General features: G+C 51.5%; 1 protein-coding gene across 1 annotated transcript; it reads left to right on the top strand.

Annotated features, from left to right (window-relative positions):
• Positions 1-12,329: 12,329 nt before the first annotated feature.
• Positions 12,330-15,382, top strand: LOC136372112 (acrosin-like). Its single transcript, XM_066336581.1, is given in 7 exon segments — positions 12,330-12,400; positions 12,552-12,694; positions 12,697-12,763; positions 13,615-13,622; positions 13,625-13,883; positions 14,615-14,759; positions 15,161-15,382. Coding segments are annotated over 7 exon segments (915 nt in total).
• The last annotated feature ends 3,480 nt before the right edge of the window (positions 15,383-18,862 follow it).

The following is an 18,862-nucleotide window of genomic DNA, read 5'->3' as shown; positions in this document are numbered from 1 at the left end:
CACAGCTTTTGTTCTCTTAAGGCTATTCCACTGCCCATAGTTTAAAAAAGCTCATCTCATCTGTGTGCAGTAAAACCTGCTCGAGGAGATGACTTTTGCTCCAACGATATGCAGCCCCTGACACAGGATCTGGTGGTAATATGTTCTTAGGAAGCATCTACTTGCTACTTGAAAGCAGTTTTCACCATCCAGGGTGCTCGGCGTGTCACAAAGTCCTCCAGGGCTGCAGTGAGGGACGAGACGGACCTGGAGGAGTGAGAAATGAGCAGGCTGAGCTCCAGGAAATGCCCCTCCCCAAACATTTCCCCGGAGCTGACAAGAAAAGCCCTGTAGCTGATGCTGAAGAGATGCACCAGGAACCCGTCCAGAAGGAGGCAGTAAGATGGAGTTGATGCTGAACATTTCCCTGTGTCCCAGCAGCTCCTGGAGCCACCAAGAGCTCCCTCCCTGTAACCACTGCTCAGTTCATAACTAACGACAGTGTGCAAGGGGCAGCACTGGTGCAAACAATCCAACCCGTCAGCCTGGACGCCGACAGGTGTCACGGGAGAGTAAACGGGAGGAAGGACGAGGACATCTCAAGGGCGCAGAGAGGATGATGACTGCCTTGTCCAGCTTAAAAACAGCACCTACAGAGAGACCAGTGCAACGGCCTCTGCAGGAGGACACCATCCATCCCCCTTCCCACCCAGCCCCCAGATCTCTTGTCTTCAGAGTCTGCATTTTAAGGGCAGTGTGTTGACTCTGGAAAGCTGCAGGGGCCTTGGGAGTCTGAAGCACAACTGCAGAGCCTCTTACTTGATATCCAAAGGCACATCCAGGAAGGCTCGTAGGAGTCAGAAATGGCTTTTGCAGTGAAGCAGGTGACTGGAAGGAAAAATCCAAATGCTGAGCAGGGGCAAGCTGACCGGCGTTGCCCATTTTACGCATCGACCTTGTCCCACCAGTCCCAGGACCAACTGTCAGGCACAGGCCAGACAGAATGGCACAAGCAACGTCAAAGAGAGTAACAGTTGTGGAAACGTACCCTCTGGATCTCAGAAAGCCCCCAAATATTGATGGACAAGGGTAGTGGATTGAGATGGGAGGTCCAAGAAGCTGGAAAGAAGCAGTAAGACAGAGCATTATCTCCTCGAAAGAGTTTTGTTGTGCCTGAAAGCCCAGGGTTTAGGTTTCCCTTGATGGGAGCACATCAAGCAGTCCACAGGGCTCTGAACTTTGTGGGGGTGATTTGCTTGTGCTTACTCGCTGCATGCACTCAGACAAGCTCTCTGCATGGCATCGACAGTACAGCACAAGAAGTCATGGGCATCTTCCTGCCTGCCAGGCTGAAAATGTTCTCCAATGCCTAAGAAAGAAGACCTTTGTGGTTCTCTCAGCCAAGAAGGGAAGAAAAGCTGTCCAAGCAGCTGGCATGACTTACATCTGAGAACCTTGAGGACAGCCAGAGGCAGGACGGTACTGCCAGGGGAATGCAAGGCCTCGTTCACGTGGGCTTCCATGATGCACATCATGCAGAAACCCTGCTGGCGACCTGAAGAGGGACACAGGGAAGGTCCTGAGGTTAGCAAAATCTTCAGACCAGGGGGACACTCCTCCTCTTCCACTCCCTCTCCAGGGCAATACTCCACTCCTCCCAATGTCCTAACATGATCAGGGCATTTCAGCGCGCAGGAAATGTTCTCGAGAGGGATGCTAAACCGACACTTTTCTGAGCAATGATCCAACTTGCAGAATAAAGAGTTGGAGCTGGAAAAGGTGTCTTCAGGAAGGCCAAGACAGCTGGCTAAGACAAGTGGCTTGTAGGCTGGCGTGTTCAAAGAACATAAACTCATGGGGCTGGCAATCTTTGGTCTTTGATTCACGGACTTTGGGAGATGTTCCAAAAGCACTCACAGGCCTGGCTGTGCTCTCGGGACAGCAGGTAGTTGGCCAGTGGCGGGGTGTAGGTCAGGCACTGCAGGACAGCGTTGAGGAAACACGTGTTGCCCACATTGAAGAGCCCTGCTCCAGCACTCTGCCTCTGCTGCCACACCATGCAAATCTTCTCCGGGGGAAAGAGGATCCTTTCTGGAGGAGCCATTCCCTCGGCAAGGACTGCAGAGAAATGCCATTTGAAAAGAGATGAGAGGAGGGACAAAAGCACATTGAAACTTTGAATTTTCTACACAAGCACTCAGGGCAACCAACTCAAACCTTCCACTCAGAATCAGGGGAAGCCTAGCCCTGCCATGGAAAGCTACTGATTGGGAAAAGTCTGTTCCCCTGCTCATTTTGCCAAGAGGCCAACACACCCTGCCTCTGGTTTCTGGGCCTCAGGGTACCTTCCTTTCTCACCAGAGTTGTCGGCTGGATTATCAGGTCAAGCTTTCCCAGACTGGGACTGATTGAAACTTCCTGAAAACCAGCAAGTACTCAACACAAAAGTTAACTCCAGGATTAACTGTCAGAGTTCTCTCTGAGCAATGATGCTTCCAAGTTTTGTACACAGTGACAAAGGAGAGACAAAAGGTGTCCTCCTGTGCCTAATCAGAAGCGCCTGGGTCAGTCTGGCTGCTCTCAGGAAACATGCCAGTGTTCACTCGAGGTTGCGAGCACATCTCTCTGGGATCCGACCACCAGTCGTGTCAGTTGTCTGGGGGATTCACAAAGTCCCAACCTGCCGGTGAAGCTGTTACTCACAGGAATTGGTCTCCGTTGCGGCCATTGCTTCTCTCAGGGACAGACACCACAGCTCCCGATGACCAAGGAGATCAGGATGTGCTCCAGAAAGAGATCGGCGTCACTCTCGTCACCTGATTTCAACAAAATTACTGAAGCTCACCAAAAGTGCAGGTGCCCTTCTCTGGAGAGGCCCTGCTGCTGCTGCTGCTGCTGTCACAGCAACAACAGCAGAGTCTCTGGCTTTCCCACTTCTTCTGCAGGAGTGACAAGCTTGCAGCCACTAACTGCACGACTGCCGTTTGCTCTCCTTCTTCTGCCTGTTCTGTCTCGCTCCTGCAGCAGCCAAGGCAGGCTTTTTGCCACTCTGGGCTGAGCCCAGCCCCTCAGACTACAGTCACCCTAAAACCTAAACCTATACAGTCACTCCTAAACTTAGATCTAAACAGTCCCCCTCAAACCTAAACCTAAAGAGTCACTCCTAAACCTGGATCTAAACAGTCCCCCCTAAAACCTAGACCTCAATCGTCCCCCTCAAACCTAAACCTAAACAGTCACTCCTGAACCGAAAACCTAGCAAAACCAGAAGCTGAGTTATCCTGAAGGCCAGCTCTTGTGTTAGCCTGCTTTCAGGATGCCAGCACTGAGGTCAGTGGGCTCAGGTGGGGTCATTGGGCACGTGAGGTCACAATCATTGGACAGGTGACACATCTCTGCCCCTCTGTGACACAGGGCCACACAGGGATGTGTCCTGTGGAGGCCACAGAGCCACGTGCTTCCTGGGCACAGGAACTCCCATGGCTCCTGTCAACAGGTGGAAGTCACTGGGACACTGCTGATGAAGGGGGGAATTAATTTCATTAACTGCCTGGCAGTGCATTGCAAACTCCTTCACACAGTAGGATGAAGTTTAGTAACTCCGAGTGCCGAGCCCTGCATTCTGGCCACAAAAACCCCCTTTTGGGCAACTTTATAGCCTGGGCACGGTGTGGCTGGACAGCGCCCAGGAGGAAAGGGACCTGGGGCTTCTGGTTAGACAGCCGACTGCACCTGAGCCAGCAGTGTGCCCAGGTGGCCGAGAAGGCCAATGGCTCCTGGCCTGAATCAGGAATGGTGTGGCCAGCCAGGAAGGAGCAGGGAGGTCATTCTTCCCTACACTTGGCACTGGTGAGGCCACACCTTGAGTTATTGTGTCCAGTTCTGGGCCCCTCAGTTTAGGATGGACGTTGAGACGCTTGAGCACATCCAGAGGAGGCAGCGAGGCTGGTGAGGGGCCTGGAACACAAACCCTGTGAGGAATGACTGAGGGAGCTGGGCTTGTTTAGCCTGGAGGAAAGGAGACTCAGGGTTGACCTCATCACTCTCTACAATTTCTGAAGGTGGCTGTAGTCAGGTGAGGGTTGGTCTCTTTCTCCTGGCAGCAGCTAACACAAAGACAGGTGCCTGTCTCAAGCTGTGCCGAGGGAAATATAGGTTGGATATTAGGAAACAGTTTTTTACACCAAGGGTAATAAACTATTAGAGTGATCTGCCCAGGGAGGTGGTGGGTTCACTGTGGTGGTGCGTTTTGTTTGTATTCATTTTAAGTCATAACTTGTTCTGACTGGTTCTTGTAATGGTTTGTCCTGTGTAACCCCCCATGTTCCTCCCCATATGGTTTTACCCCAGTGACAGTTATCTGTCCGTCATATGGTATAGAACCCTCTGGGCCTGTCTGTCACTCTGGCACCTCTGCCTGCGTCCAGAAGGTTCCAGGGAGAGCGTCGAGTGATTGGACAGGATCCAGGCTTCCCCTCCCACTGCTTTCTGTATGGTTATTGCACCTGCCAGTTGTATTACCAGCCACACCCTTCCTGCTCCATTGGCCCCTGCTTGAACCCCCCCCGTGTACCACGCCCCTTTCAAGGTTGTTGTACTGAAGCCCTCAGGGTCTCTCTGAGGCAGCTGCCCTGAGGAGAGGGCTCCACGCCTGAAGGCTCAATAAACTCGCCTTGGTTTTACCCCTCAAGAGCCCCTCGTTTACTCTCCGTGCCGTGGCCACGCTTCGCTCCTGTCAAGCCAAGACCCGCTGTGGTGCCGTGGTGCCAGGGCTGGCCGAGATTGGCAATACAGGCACCGCCTCAGTTCACCATCTCTGCACGTGTTGAAGAAAAGACTGGATGTGGCTTTTGGGGCCACGGTTTACTTGGGCTTAGGCTTGGTTTGGAAATGATGATCCTGGAGGTCTCTTCCAGCCTAACGATTCTGTGATTCCTTCGCCAAAGCACAGAGCCCACAACGTGCAGGCCTGCCCAGAGCTGGCACAAGGCTGATCACAGCTCTGTCTGGCACACAGGCTGCTGGGCATTTCTCTTCCACTCGTCCCAGGCACACTCCTGCTCCCCTGAGACTCGCCCAAGCTCTCCCAAGGTCATTCCCAGGGAATTTTATCTGCCCTCAAGGTACACGGCCAGACCCTGGACTGGCACCTCCAGAGGCTGTGCTGGGTGAAGCTTGGCTGCCAGGCCCACACCCAGCTGCTGCCTCTCCCGGGGACAGCCTTTTAGCAGCTTCACCATCACTCCTTTTCTCCAGCCTTGCTTAGGCTGGGTTTGGTCAGACACAGCTTGAGCCACATTCCCACTCGGGGGCTGGGGGCACTTTTGTTCCTGCTGCACTTGACCCCCGTGGATTTGGGCTATGCAGCAGGCCGTTGGTGTTCCTCCTGCTCCAAGGAGGCAGCTGCTCGCTCTTCACCCCTGCTGAGCCTTAGGATTTTAGCTTTTTCATCTATTTGTTATCCTGCACTTCTTTAGTGTAGAACTCTAAACTCCATAGAAAGTGGGAGCTGCTGCCTCCACAGTTTGGTCAGACACAACAATTCCTCTCCAGTCCTGCCAAGCAAAGACACCTCATTGCTTCAGGCGCTGAGAAATGGAAACAAAAGGGTGTTCGGGGGCGCAGACTGGGGCTAAGTGACTTCATTACTTGAAGCTCAGAATGAGGGGAAGCCTAGCCCTGCCATGGAAAGCTACTGGCTGGGAAAAGTCTGTTCCCCTGCTCATTTTGCCAAGAGGCCAACAACCCTGGCTCTGGTTTCTGGGCTCAGGGTACCTTCCTTTCTCACCAGAGTTGTTGGCTGGATTATCAGGTCAAGCTTTCCCAGACTGGGACTGATTGAAACTTCTTGAAAACAAGAAAATACTCAACACAAAAGGAAATTACAGGATGTCAGAGTTCTCTCTGAGCAATGAGGCTTCTAAGTCTTGTACATAGTGACAAAGGAGAGACAAAAGGTGTCCTCCTGTGCCTAATCAGAAGCGCCTGGGTCAGTCTGGCTGCTCTCAGGAAAATGCCAGAGTTCACTCGAGGTTGCGAGCACATCTCTCTGGATCCGACCACCAGTCGGGTCAGTTGTCTGGGGGATTCACAAAGTCCCAACCTGCCGGTGAAGCAGTTACTCACAGGAATTGTTCTCCGTTGTGGCCATTGCCTCTTCAGGAACAGAGAGCACAGCTCCCGATGACCAAGGGGATCAGGACGTGCTCCAAAAAGATCACCGTCAGTCTCGTCACCTGATAGCAACGAAATTAAGGTGAAGCTCACCAAATGTGCAGGTGCCCTTCTCTGAAGACGATTTTCCTTGTGGATGTCCAGTTCAACACAATTAAAAATTAGTGGGCCTTGACCTGTTTCCTGGGATCCCTGGTCACTCTCAGATTTGAAGGACCCTTTTATGATTTCATGAAGAAGTATGAAGACTCTTGGTTTTGCTAAGGCACTGCTAATCCTCTACATAACCAGCTTTAGCTTTATGATCCTCTGCTGACAGATACTTCCCCTGCTTCTGCTACTGTGTATTACACTCTGCTGAAACACTCCCACTGTAAACCACGCAGGTGTCTGTACCCATATTTCATTTCTGGGTCATATCATCAGTGTGACTCTGCTGTAGAGGACACAAAGGAATGTGCATTGACACAGTCCTCACATGGACTCTGGGATAAAGTTGCCCCAAAAGATCATCTTGCCCACAAATGAGCATGTGGGTTCCCCGACTTCTCCTTCCTAAGGTTTGTCATTCTGTATTTTGTCATTAATCAGAAAGAAAAAAACAAACAAAACCCCCCACCCAACTAAAAATCAGGCACTTTCTTTGCCACATCTCCTGCAGCAAGTAAGGATTTAGCATTCAAATTATTTCTTAGGGTAAGCTCTATATGAGAGATGTGCCCACCAAGTGGTAAGACCATCTTTCACAGCACCAATCAGGTCACGCAGTCCTATCGACTACCACGAAAATTCCCATTGTGTTTGGGGAAAGACTCAGTAACCAGGCTCAATAAAGGCTCAGTCAAAGGGTGGTGTGCAATTGCCTTGTGCATCACTCATTTGGTTCCTTTTCAAGATCAATATTAATTACTACTATTGTGGGATTTTACTATCTTTTCCATTATGAAATGTAATTAATTCAACACACAAGTTTTACTTCAAATCTCCCCATTCCACGACTGTGGTTGGGGAAGAAAAGGTGGTTGAGAAAACAGCTGCGTGGGGCTTAATTTCCATCTGGGTTTAGAATGAAACACCTCCCTCTATCTGGGAAAAAGAGAATGAAAAGACTGAAAAGGTGGACTAATTCCCATGACAAGCAAGAAGCCAATAACCAATGGAAGACAGAACACGAATTAATGAAGAGAGTTACACAATTAACATCCGATGAACATTCATTTCTTGGTTTGCTAAAATGTGTAAAAAGAGGAAAGTTTGAAAGGAGCAGGTGTGTGTTTAGAGCAGCACTGTAATAACGTGATGATGCTTTCTGATATTAAAAGTAGCATTAAGAGACCTTATTTATCCTGATGTTTTCAATAACAGGGATGGGTGTGAGAGTTTGGTCCAGCTCAGCTAAAAGCTAAAAACAGCTGAACACTAAAAACTCAACAATAAAACAGGAGACCTCCTAGCTCAAATCATTCCTGGGAAGGTGTAAAGAGGGCGCAGCTGGAGCTGCTGTGCCCCTACTCAGGCAGAGCTCCGTGAGCAGCCCTGACTGACAATCTGTCAGTTCAGCCTGTAAAAGCCCTGTGCCACTCTTGAACAGGACTTCAAATACCCGCCATCTCAGAGTGTGGCTGGAGATTCTGCCCTTGAGTGAGGACATGCAGAAGCATTTCATTGAGAAAAAAAGGGCCAGTGGCCAGGGTGGGCGATATCAGTGTCTACTTAACATTTCTTTTTCTAGCTTTAATATAATTGCTTCAATATTGCTTCCAAATGCCACCCTATAATCGAAGCAATAAAAACCCCCATCCTGTTTAATAAAGAGTTCTAGCTAAAGCCTTTGACTTCAGCTATTTGCATCACTGTGCATTTAAAAAAAAAACTCCCTCATGGTGGAGAAGGCCTGTTGAAAGCAGAGACCTTTGCTAAAACTTGGAATGCTAGTTTTCCATGGTGCTTCAGCCAGGGCCACAATCTGACTGCAGCACGCCCAGGGTGCCCTGACTTTGGCACACATCTCGGGGCCAGGGAAACCCTCCTCTTCCTCGCTGCGAGGCGCTGGGCCATGCCCTGCACAAAGCGGCTGCGACGGTCATGGCCCAGCTCCCTCAGCCTGGCCCGGGATGGCTCCTGAGCAGCCCTGAGCACGGGAGCCTGCTTCAAGCTGCTGCTGGAGGGCCCTGAAGCTGCCTTCTCCACTGGGGCTTTGTCAAACCATGGAAGGCTTGTTATGCCCCTCTTACTGCCAGGGAGGGCTGGTGGTCCCTGCGCAGCACAGAGCGGCCGCGGCGGTCACACCCCGCCGTGGGCGTTCTCCGCCCTCTCCCCCTCGGCTGGGATTGCTCCCGAGCATCCCTGAGCACTGGAGCCGGCTGCAAGGCTGGCACTGCAGGATCCCCAAGGGATCGGTCACAAGGTGGAGGACTCGTAGCCTGCCTCCTCCTCTTCCTCGGGGACTGGTCTCAGCGTGCTGCACGAAGCGGCTGCGGAGGTCGTAGCCGCCCAGCACGATCCGCTCGTCTCTCTGTGCCGCAACAGGGTTGGCTCCTCAGCAGCCTTGGGGCCACCAGCGCACTGCAAGCTGCTGCTGGAAGGTCTAACTGAAGCTGCTCCATCTCCAGGAGCATGCTCACAGCTTGGAGGGTCCGTTCTCCTCTCTGCACTGTGCTCATAGTCCGCGTTGTCCACATTGCAGCTGCAGCGGTCCGTACCCCACAGCGGGATCTGCTCCAGGCCTGCTCCTTGCCAGGCTCTTCCACAGCCACCACCATGTCCTGGAAGAGAGCAGTGGAGAGTTGCTGCCCTTCCTTCCTGAAAGGGCCAGAGTCAGCAGGGAACCCCCAGAAGTTCTGGGACGGGATGTTTCAGATCCTCCCAAAGGCTCTTCTGTAGGGCTGCCAAGGCCAAAGGGCCAAAGGCACCAAATGGGATGGATCCAGGTGGGATGCTTTGAGGGGAAGCAGCATTGTGGCTGTGAAGAATGCTGCAAGGTGGGAGGGGGAAAGGAGAAATGCCGAGATCCTAGTAAGAAATCCAATGCTCCTCTGGTGCCCTGACCCTCCTTCCCAGAGTTACCTCTGTCCTGTCCAGCAGCCCCTGTGGGCCAGTAGAAGCCACCTGCTTGCTGCTGGGTGCCCAGTGGCTGAGGAAGGAAGGGGCAGACGGTCGTGCCAGCGAGGAAGAAGCCTTTTCTACGATCTTCAGATCAGAGCACCTGGAGAAAAAAAAAGGGTGATCTCAGTTTAGGCCTGCTGTTGCAGCCTCCTCTGGGGTCCAGTCATTTCCTTTGAGAGCTTTCTAGGACAGAGAGAGACGTAACCAACCATTACTGCAAAGTTCAGCTAGAGTCCTCACACCCAGTCTGCTCCTGTCGCAGCAAAACCTCATCTTTATACCTTCTACAGCCTCCATTTCATAAATTCACAGACTTGCTTGGGTTGGAAGAGACATTAAGGCTCATTTTCTTCCAGCCCCCTGACATGGGCAGGAATCCCTTACAAGGGACCAGGTTTCTCCAAGCCCCGTCCAACCTGACCTCGAACACCTCCAGGGATGAGGCACCCACAGCTTCTTTGGCAGCCTCTTCCACTGTCCTACCACCCTCACACTGAAGCATTTCCTCCTAAGATCCAATGTAAACCTGCTCTGGGTCAGCTGAAAACTCCCCTTCATCCTTTCCAACCCTCCCTGATCAAGAGGCCCTCCCCATCTTCCCCGGAAGGCCCCTTCAAGTTCTCTCGCTTCTCTACATAGTCCAGCATGAGAGCAGACAAGTTACGTCAGGGCAGCAGCCTGAAGGACACATGGCTAGGAGAGGTTTCACCGCACTCAATGATGCAGGTAGTGATTGCATTTGCTGAGAAAAAACACTCTGGAGTATGAGAAGCCAAACAATAAAGAGGGAAAAGGAAATGCCTCCTGAACACATCTGATCCTGGTTCTTACCTGGCATAAAAGAGCAGGTAGGCTTGCTGCCTGAGAGCTGTGTCAAGGCAACGAAGCTCCACAGACTCATCATTCATCTGGTACCACAGCCCGTTGCTGGCCTGTGAAAGAAAGGCAAGGATCTCCTCATGGTTTCTCTCCAAAACACTGGCAGAAAACTCCCCAACAAAGAGTATGTCAAAACAAATCCAGTCCCGCCCCTAAAGAAGAGACCTTCTGCCCCAAAACCTCAGCTGTCAGTAGCACTGACAGCGAAGTTATCCTCCCCAGCACACATTTTCCTCATTGGGAAGGAAGAGGAAGAAGTCGCTGTTTACTTTGTGTAGCAGAAATAGTGTCCTTCATGGCAGCTGACCCCACTGTGCACCAGGACAGCATACAAGGAGTAACGGAGGGCTTCTCCCTCCGCCTGGGACACGTACGGCCGAAGGTCCAGGTACTCGGGGTACTCCACCATCTACAGAGACACCAGGAGGGCTCACAAGTGACCCTGATCCGTGGCACAGAACAGCCTGCCACATCCAGGCGCCACAGGGTGTAAACACATCCCTGGGGCTCGTGAACAGCTGGTTTTCCATAAAGTAACATGTCACGGTTCGAGTGGCAGGAAACTGCTCTGGGCCAAAGCAGCTCTGCTGGAGAAGAGTGCTTGCCTCTCTTCCCAAGGGAATTCTTCTCTCCCCAGAAGGGAACAAGACTAACCCACACGGGTGGCTTGTGACCAAGTCTGGGAAATCTGCTCCAGGAAGAGAAAGCTGCCCAGCAGTTGTCTACACACCTTGTTGATCTTCCCGCCGGTGAAACAGTCAACCTTTTCAGGCACACCGTGAGAACCTTGGGCGCACAGTGGACTGTGAACCTCTTGGAGGCAGCAACATTCTTCTTACACCTTGAAACCAAGCACAGAGACGGTGCTGAAATGCACCCAATCCTCCCCCAGGTGGCCAGGCAACCTCTCCTGTCTCACACAGCTTTTGTTCTCTTAAGGCTATTCACTGCCATAGTTAAAACAAAGCTCCATCTCATCTGTGTGCAGTAAACCTGCTCGAGGGGATGACTTATTGCTCAACGATATGCAGCCCCCTGACACAGGATCTGGTGTTAATATGTTCTTAGGAAGCATCTTACTTGCTACATTGAAAGCAGTTTTTCACCATCCAGGTGCTCGGTGTCACAAAGTCCTCCAGGGCTGCAGTGAGGGACGAGACGGCCTGGAGGAGTGAGAAATGAGCAGGGCTGAGCTCCAGGAAAGGCCCTCCCCCAAAACATTTCCCAGGAGCTGACAAGAAAACCCCTGTAGCTGATGCTGAAGAGATGCACCAGGAACCGTCCAGAAGGAGGCAGTAAGAGGGAGTGATGCTGAACATTTCCCTGTGTCCCAGCAGCTCCTGGAGCCACCAAGAGCTCCCTCCCTGTACCACTGCTCAGTTCAACTAACGACAGTGTGCAAGGGGCAGCATGGTGCAAACAATCAACCCGTCAGCCTGGGAGCCAGAACAGGTGTCACGGGAGAGTAAACGGGAGAAGGACGAGGACATATCAAGGGCGCAGAGAGGATGATGCTGCTTGTCCAGCTCAAAACAGCACCTACAGAGAGACCAGTGCCACGGCCGCTGCAGGAGGACACCATCCATCCCCCTTCCCACCCAGCCCCCAGATCTCTTGTCTTCAGAGTCTGCATTTTAAGGGCAGTGTGTTGACTCTGGAAAGCTGCAGGGGCCTTGGGATGTCCTGAAGCACAACTGCAGAGCCTCTTACTTTGATATCCAAAGGCACATCCAGGAAGGGCTCGTAGGAGTCAGAAATGGCTTTGCAGTTGAAGCAGGTGACTGGAAGGAAAAATCCAAATGCTGAGCAGTGGGCAGCTGGCCAGCATTGCCCATTTATGCATCGTACCTTGTCCCACCAGTCCCAGGACCAACTGTCAGGCACAGGCAGACAGAAGGGCCCAAGCAATGTCAAAGAGAGTAACAGTTGTGGAAACATACCTCTGGATCTCAGAAAGCCCCCAAATATCTGATGGACAAGGGTAGGGACAGCGTGCCCAGATTCTGGAGCCACCCACTCTGTGACATCAACCCTCTGACACCATGCCCAGAACCTGGAACCACCTACTGTGACACCACCCCCAGGGCTGCAGCTGCCACGGGCAATGTCGCTGCTGCAGGCACTCAGGTCAGTGGCTGCACTGGAAGAGACAAGCTTTTGTCTCTTTCAGCTGACAGATGCTGCTGGCAGTGATGAATCTGCTGTACCTCTTCATCCTACTGGCTGTGTACAGGCCTGTACATGGCACCTGGGACACCTGCAGGTACAGCCAACGGCTCTGGGGGGTTGGTTGTCCTCCACTGTCACACCCCAAGCCCCATTTGGGAGCTTCCTTGGCAGCACCCAGGTTCTGGGGCAGAAGGAGCCGTCCTGAGCAGCTGCTGGGCATGGCAGTAATGACTTTGTGCTTGCAGTGGGTCCTGTGGACTCCGGCCCCTGGCTTCTGACTTGGACTCCCTGGCTGCTGACTACAGAATCGTTGCTGGCATGGGTGCCCTGCCAGGGGCCTGGCCCTGGATTGTCAGCATCCAGGACCCCAGGAAAATAGGCACAGGCCACACTGTGGAGGGTCCCTCATCAGCCCACAGTGGGTCCTCACAGCAGCCCACTGCTTCCTCCAGGCCAGGTAAGGAGGAGCAAAGAGTGAGGGTATCCCCACCACAGAAACAGTTGCCCAGCCTGCAGCACCACACGCTGCTCCCTTCCTGTTTCCTTGCAGTGTGCCCAATGCCTTGGCACTGCAGAGCCCAACTGAGAGGCTGCTTAGAAGGCTGGGCTTGTGCCACACTGCCAGCAGCCTCCAGCCTGGCATTCCTGGGGCCTAAGGCATGCTAGGGTAGTCACACTCCTCACTGCTCTGCTTTCCCTCTGCCTTGGGAAGCAGAAGGCAGGGAAGTGCTGAGCTGCCACTGTGCTGCCTTTTTGGGTCTACCTAACAACAGAGACCAGACAAATTTGGGGAATAAAAAGCTGCTCTATTTCTTGAAAGCCCTTTAGGTACATTTTGGGCAGACGAAGTCCACCAGGGGCTACACCCCAAAATGGACTGCGGGTCATGGGTTTTCACACTTTTATAAGTTTTGTCCATTTGCATCTTGGGGTTTATCTTCCAATTCCATCTTCAGGTAATGAAGTCATTTACCCCAAGTTTACTCCACCCAGCTCACGTTAGTTCACATTTCTCAGGGCCTGAGGCAGTGAGGTGTCCTTGATTGCCAAGCCTGGAGAGGAATTGTTGTGTCTGACCAAAACGGGAAAGCAGCAGCTCACACTGTGTGTGGAGTGTGGAGTTTAGAGTTTCTACACTAAAGAACTGCAGGATGACAAATACATGAAAAATAAAAAAACGGGTTATATGAAGTTTAGAGTTATCCAGTAAAAACCTGCAGGATCACAAATACACAAAAACCAGAAAGCTCAAACCCTGAGGCATCACCAGCAGAGAGCTCAGCTCCCTGTCACCCCTCTGCCTGGCAGGAACGTCACACGTGGCGGGTGCTGATCGGGGCCACCCAGCTGACCCACCTGGGCCCCGAGGCGCAAGTGCGGCACATCAAGCGGCTGCTGGCCCACCAGGAGTACACGGCAGACTCGCAGCAGAACGACATCGCCCTGCTGGAGCTGGACGAGCCCGTGGAGTGCAGTGACTACGTGCAGCTGGCCTGTGTGCCCAACGCCTCCCTCACGGTGTCAGAGCTGAAAGCCTGCTACATCGCTGGCTGGGGCTCTGCCAGTGCAAAAGGTCAGTTCCAAAAAGGGCCCTGAGGGAAAGCTGGACGCAGCAGAGCAATGGGATCCTGACAGGGACAGACCAAAGTCAGGCTGTAAGGTGTATGCCTCTGGAAGGATGGCCTGGCTGTAGGAAATGGGTTTGTAGAGAATTCTCAAAGCCTGGCAGAAGGCTCGCATAGGATGTATCTGTATGCAACTCTGAGATAAAATATGCTGACTTAGAAAGGCCATGGAATAGGACAACATTGTGAGAGCGAAATTGAATTAGAAACAAGTTTCAAATATGACCTTGCAAATAGACAAGATATTTGGAGAAATAAAACTACAAAGATGCATTCTAGTAGGACCCACATGGAGTATTTTTAGACTGCTTAGGTAAAAGCATTAGCAGCATTGTGTGGTAAAGCTGATAGGCAAAAAAACGCTCATAATGTATTTTAATCAGGAAACAGTTTGGCTTCTGATTTGTGATGGCATGAATTGTAACATCTGTACCATCTCACCCTTCACATGAGACTGAAATGGAATAAAAGTCTTTAAAACACCTCTGAGGAGCCCCATTTCTGGGTCAGAAAAGGGATAATCTGCCACCTGGCCCGCTCCCCAAAGGCAGACAGAAAGGACACAGCTCTTCAACAGCTGCTCCAGGGGCAAAGCCAAGCCCTAGGGAAGGACTTGACCCCCAGACAAAGGGGAGTGGAACTGAGAAGGAGCTGCTAGATGCTGATCCTTGCTTTGCTCCCAGCTCAGGGTCCCAGTGATGCCTGCAGGAAGCCAAGGTCAGTCTGCTGGACATCCAGCTGGTCAACAGCAGCCGCTGGTAAGCTGGCACCATCCACACCCACAACCTGTGTGCTGGCTACCCTCGGGGTGGCATGGACACCTGCCAGGTAGGAGTGCTGGAACCAGCCAGCCCCCAGCTGTAAAGGTACATCCCATCACCATCTGCTTTGCCTGGAAAGCACTTTTCCACCCCTGGGTCCCCCTCCCCTGGTAGAGTTTTCCTTGCCAAGTGCCCCTGTTCCCCAGGCCTGCCCCTCTGCACAGGAGGCCCATCCAGTGCTCTGAGCAGCCCAGAGGTCCAGATTCTGGATCATCCATGCTCTGCCCATCCAGGCTCACTGTGCAGATAAAAGAGACCCTTTACAGACAACCCACCCTTTTCCAGCTAGATTGTGGAGACTCCAGCAACTGAGCAGAGCCTTTTTGTGCAGGGGCTGCAAGAGAGAACAAGCCTCTAGTGCTGAAGCGGCCACCCAACAGCACCCTAATCCTCTTTCCTCTGCTGCAGGGCGACATTGGAGGGCCTCTGGTGTGCAAAGATAATAGTGCCAGCTACTTCTGGCTTGTTGGAGTGACCAGCTGGGGAAAAGGCTGTGCCAGAGCAAAACGACCCGGAGTCTACACCTCTACTCAGCACTTCTACAACTGGATCTTGCTCCAGATGGGCCTGTGCCCACCTGTAACAGCCACTGCAGCACCAGAGTCCACCCTGCATCTCAACCTCTTTTGAGCTGCCAGAGCCAACGCCAACAGAGTCAGAATGTTCTACTCCCACTCCATATTCAGAGACAACTCCAACAGCAGAGCAACCCTCAGCTCAACCTCCCCTGAGCAGCCAGAGCCAACACCAACAGAGTCAGGCTGCTCTACACCCACTCCTCATCACCCAAGTGTGACAACAGTGCCAGAGCCAGAGCCAGGACTTGACCTCATCCCCCTCTGAGCAGCCAATGCCAACACAACCTCTTGTGCCTACTCCACATCCATACAAGATACTGGTGCAATTCCTAACTCAGGTTGCACCAGATGCTGCAGGGACCTCATGGGAAAAAGGACGACATGAGCAGCAGGATGAACAGGATCCAGTGCAGACAGCAGTGGACTATGACCATTTCATACTGGGCAGTGTCTGCTGATCCAAAGGCACTTTCAGGGTCAAAGGTGTCCCTCTGCCCTGTCCATCTTGCTCCTCTGCATGCACACAAATGCTGAAATTGATTTAGTTGTGGAAAATAAAGTTGCCTATGCCACTGTTAGCATGTGTTTGCAGTCCAATTCAGTCTCCTCTGCAAGGCAAGGAGTCCCAAGCCAGGCACCAGGAAAACAAAGCCATGATGGGAGAAGGGAACAGAGGTCACAGGGGGCTTACAGCTCTTGAGGGACAGCAGTTGGGAACACTGTTTCATGCTGATCAGTGGGATCCCCATGTGTGGGACTTGAACTGGACTCTCTCATGACTCAGGAGATACCATTCCAGGAAGACTCAAGGCTGAAGATTGGCCAGACACAGGCTGAGGAGGAGCTCCACAGCCAGGAGCCGGGAGTTTCTGAGCAGTGGGGAGACAGAAAGAGCATTGTGCCACCCCCCATATTGTGACACATGAACTGTCTGCAGCTCCCCTGCAGACACTGCTGGCACTCAGACTGACTCCACATCTATCAAACACACAAGGCATATTTTGGCAAGGTGCCTCATGCTCCTCTGCAGTGAGCATCTTTTAGCACTCTTCTCTGAGAAGAGAGAAGACATCTCTGTGCTAAGGCTGGAGAGCAAACACTGGGTTATCTTCCATGTAAAGTTTAAAACGGATCAGAATCTCCTCAGGTCGTTAAGTGTTTTCAAAGTCGTCTTCTCCTCCTTGTGCTTCTGAGGCTGTACATGCAGGGCTGAGATCTCTGTCACCCTGAGAAGAGAAGGTCTGTGAGCCATTCCAGAAGCACTGCATACCATCATCTGTTCAAGAGCCAAGCGCTCCCCAGAGCAGAGCAGGAGAAAGTCAGGCAAGAAAAGGCAGGCAGTCACAGTGGGGCATGGATATGCAAGGCAAGGTAAGAGATGGGTCTGCAAGGCAAGGAAAGAGAAGGTGAAGGGTGGGCAAGGCAAGGGAGGTTTAAGGCAAAGATAGACAAGGAACTATATGCAAGGCAGACAAGGCATGGGTAGGAAAAGCAAGACAAAATTTTATCTGGAAACAAAAGAGAAGAAAACAGTTGCTGGGTTTCGCATTCACATCAAAGGATTTCAACAACAAAAGATTTATGAGCTTTCCTTCCAATGTACTGTCACATTCTTTCAATCATGCAGGAAAGTCTCAGAACCAAATTAACTGTATCAAGTGTAAATACTGGTCATAAATGTATCCTCTCAATAAGCCATTGCTGTCTTCACCTTAACTCATCCTGCAGAAAGCCAGACACCCCATGGAGTTATGCACCTTCCTGCTCAGATGCATGAACCATCACATACATCCATTCACTCTTGCAGAGCCCAGATTCAAAAATTAATACCTTGAGCAATTGCTCTCATAACAAAGATCCTAGAACAAAAAGTAAGCATTGGCCTTCATTTTCCCCTTTCAGCTGACAAACTGCATCACACATCAGCCTCACAGAGTTCATTACAAAATTAAGAACATTCAGCACGTCGTCCCACAGAAAATGTTCTAAAAGAAAGGGCTGTGCTGGAATCCACTTTTCCTTTTGCAGCCTATAAACTGCACAGCCAACAAACGACTCACCTTTGTTCCCAGCTCTCTGCAGAATCACACTCTTTCAGTCTCTAAGAGCCAAGATCCAAAACTGAACCTCTTCATTAACTACTCTCACACGAATGATGCCAGGGAAGAAAAGCTCTTGGCTTTTTCCTGGGCACTGTCAGCGCCCATCAAAACAACCACACGATGGGGGTGTGGGCTTGCATGAGAAGGAAACGCACCTAGCCCAGCTCGAAACCATCCCGAGGGCAGAGCCAAGTGGAAAACGTCCGTGCTCTCAAAGCAACTGTGTCAGGACACAAGTATTTCACTAATCTTCCAAGTGAAAACTCTATTTGCACCACACTGAAACAGCAATGCAAACCGCTCTGCACTAATAAACTTTTTCACTCGTAGAGTCCGGCCACAAACTTGAAAACATCCACCTAAAACACAGCCCACAAAAGTGCCAGCTGGGAAAGCTGCTACTGGCTACAGCTTCAGGTGCAGCCATGGAACCGGTGTCTGCACTGCCCCTTCTCAGCTCCAGGTTACCATCATCCTTCATTCTCAGGAATCCAAATGGAATGGCCCCCCCAAAATGTCTCTTTTGCTGAGACACAAAGTATCAGGAGGAAAAGCTCAACAGCCTGGGGTTTTCATTGCCTCTCTAACAGGTCAGCAGCTGTAGCCCATAGAACTGTATACAAGGAAAACAATTAAATGCTTCAAGACAACACAAAGTGTGGATCCAAAATCGGTTTCTTTGCCAAAGAGAGGAGCCATAAGCCCATCTCAAAAGAAATGAGATTCCCTCCTCAACAATAGAAAACATTCAGGAATTGATGCCATAGAAAGGTACCAGAACACAGTTGTGAGTGTCATCTCCCCTGGGCACTACATCAGCTGCACTCTGACTGACCACAGCTGCTGACCTTGCCCCAAAATAAATGTACTGCCAAAAACTTCAGAAGCCCACCTCTGAAAATTAGAAACTGCTTGCCAAATTGACAGTTCCAGGAGAGCACCTTCAAAGGATGGATACAAACTTCCTAAGTGTACAAGTCAAGGAAATGTTTCCACAGCAAATACACCAGGACAGAAAGTTGCTGCTGCCATATGGCATTTGGCACCTTCTTATCTGTAGCTGAAACACTGGGGCCAGCTCCTTTCCTTCCTATTCACAAAACACTGACACCCTCTTTCAGGAAGTTACCAACAGAAAGCTGGGTACCACCTCCAGTATTGAATGCCTGCAGGAATGACAAATCCAGCATGCAGTGCCAGAGTCTGTCACCCTCTGCTCCCCTGTGCCCACAAGCACTGTCACTGTGGATGGGTTCAGTGCTCACAAACCCATACTGTAATTTACCCTAACCCTAAATCAACCCCCCAGGTCTAATGCTAACCCTAAACCATAACCTTTAACTAACCCCAAACACCTGCTTCCCCACCACATCTTCACTGTCCCACTGACATTGGGGTGCTGCCATCACCCTCCCAGGTTTCCCCAGCCC

Source organism: Sylvia atricapilla, chromosome 27, assembly GCF_009819655.1.
Source record: "Sylvia atricapilla isolate bSylAtr1 chromosome 27, bSylAtr1.pri, whole genome shotgun sequence".
NCBI lineage: Eukaryota > Metazoa > Chordata > Aves > Passeriformes > Sylviidae > Sylvia > Sylvia atricapilla.
Note: the sequence above shows the minus strand (reverse complement) of the source record. Positions and strands in the feature narration are given on the sequence as shown.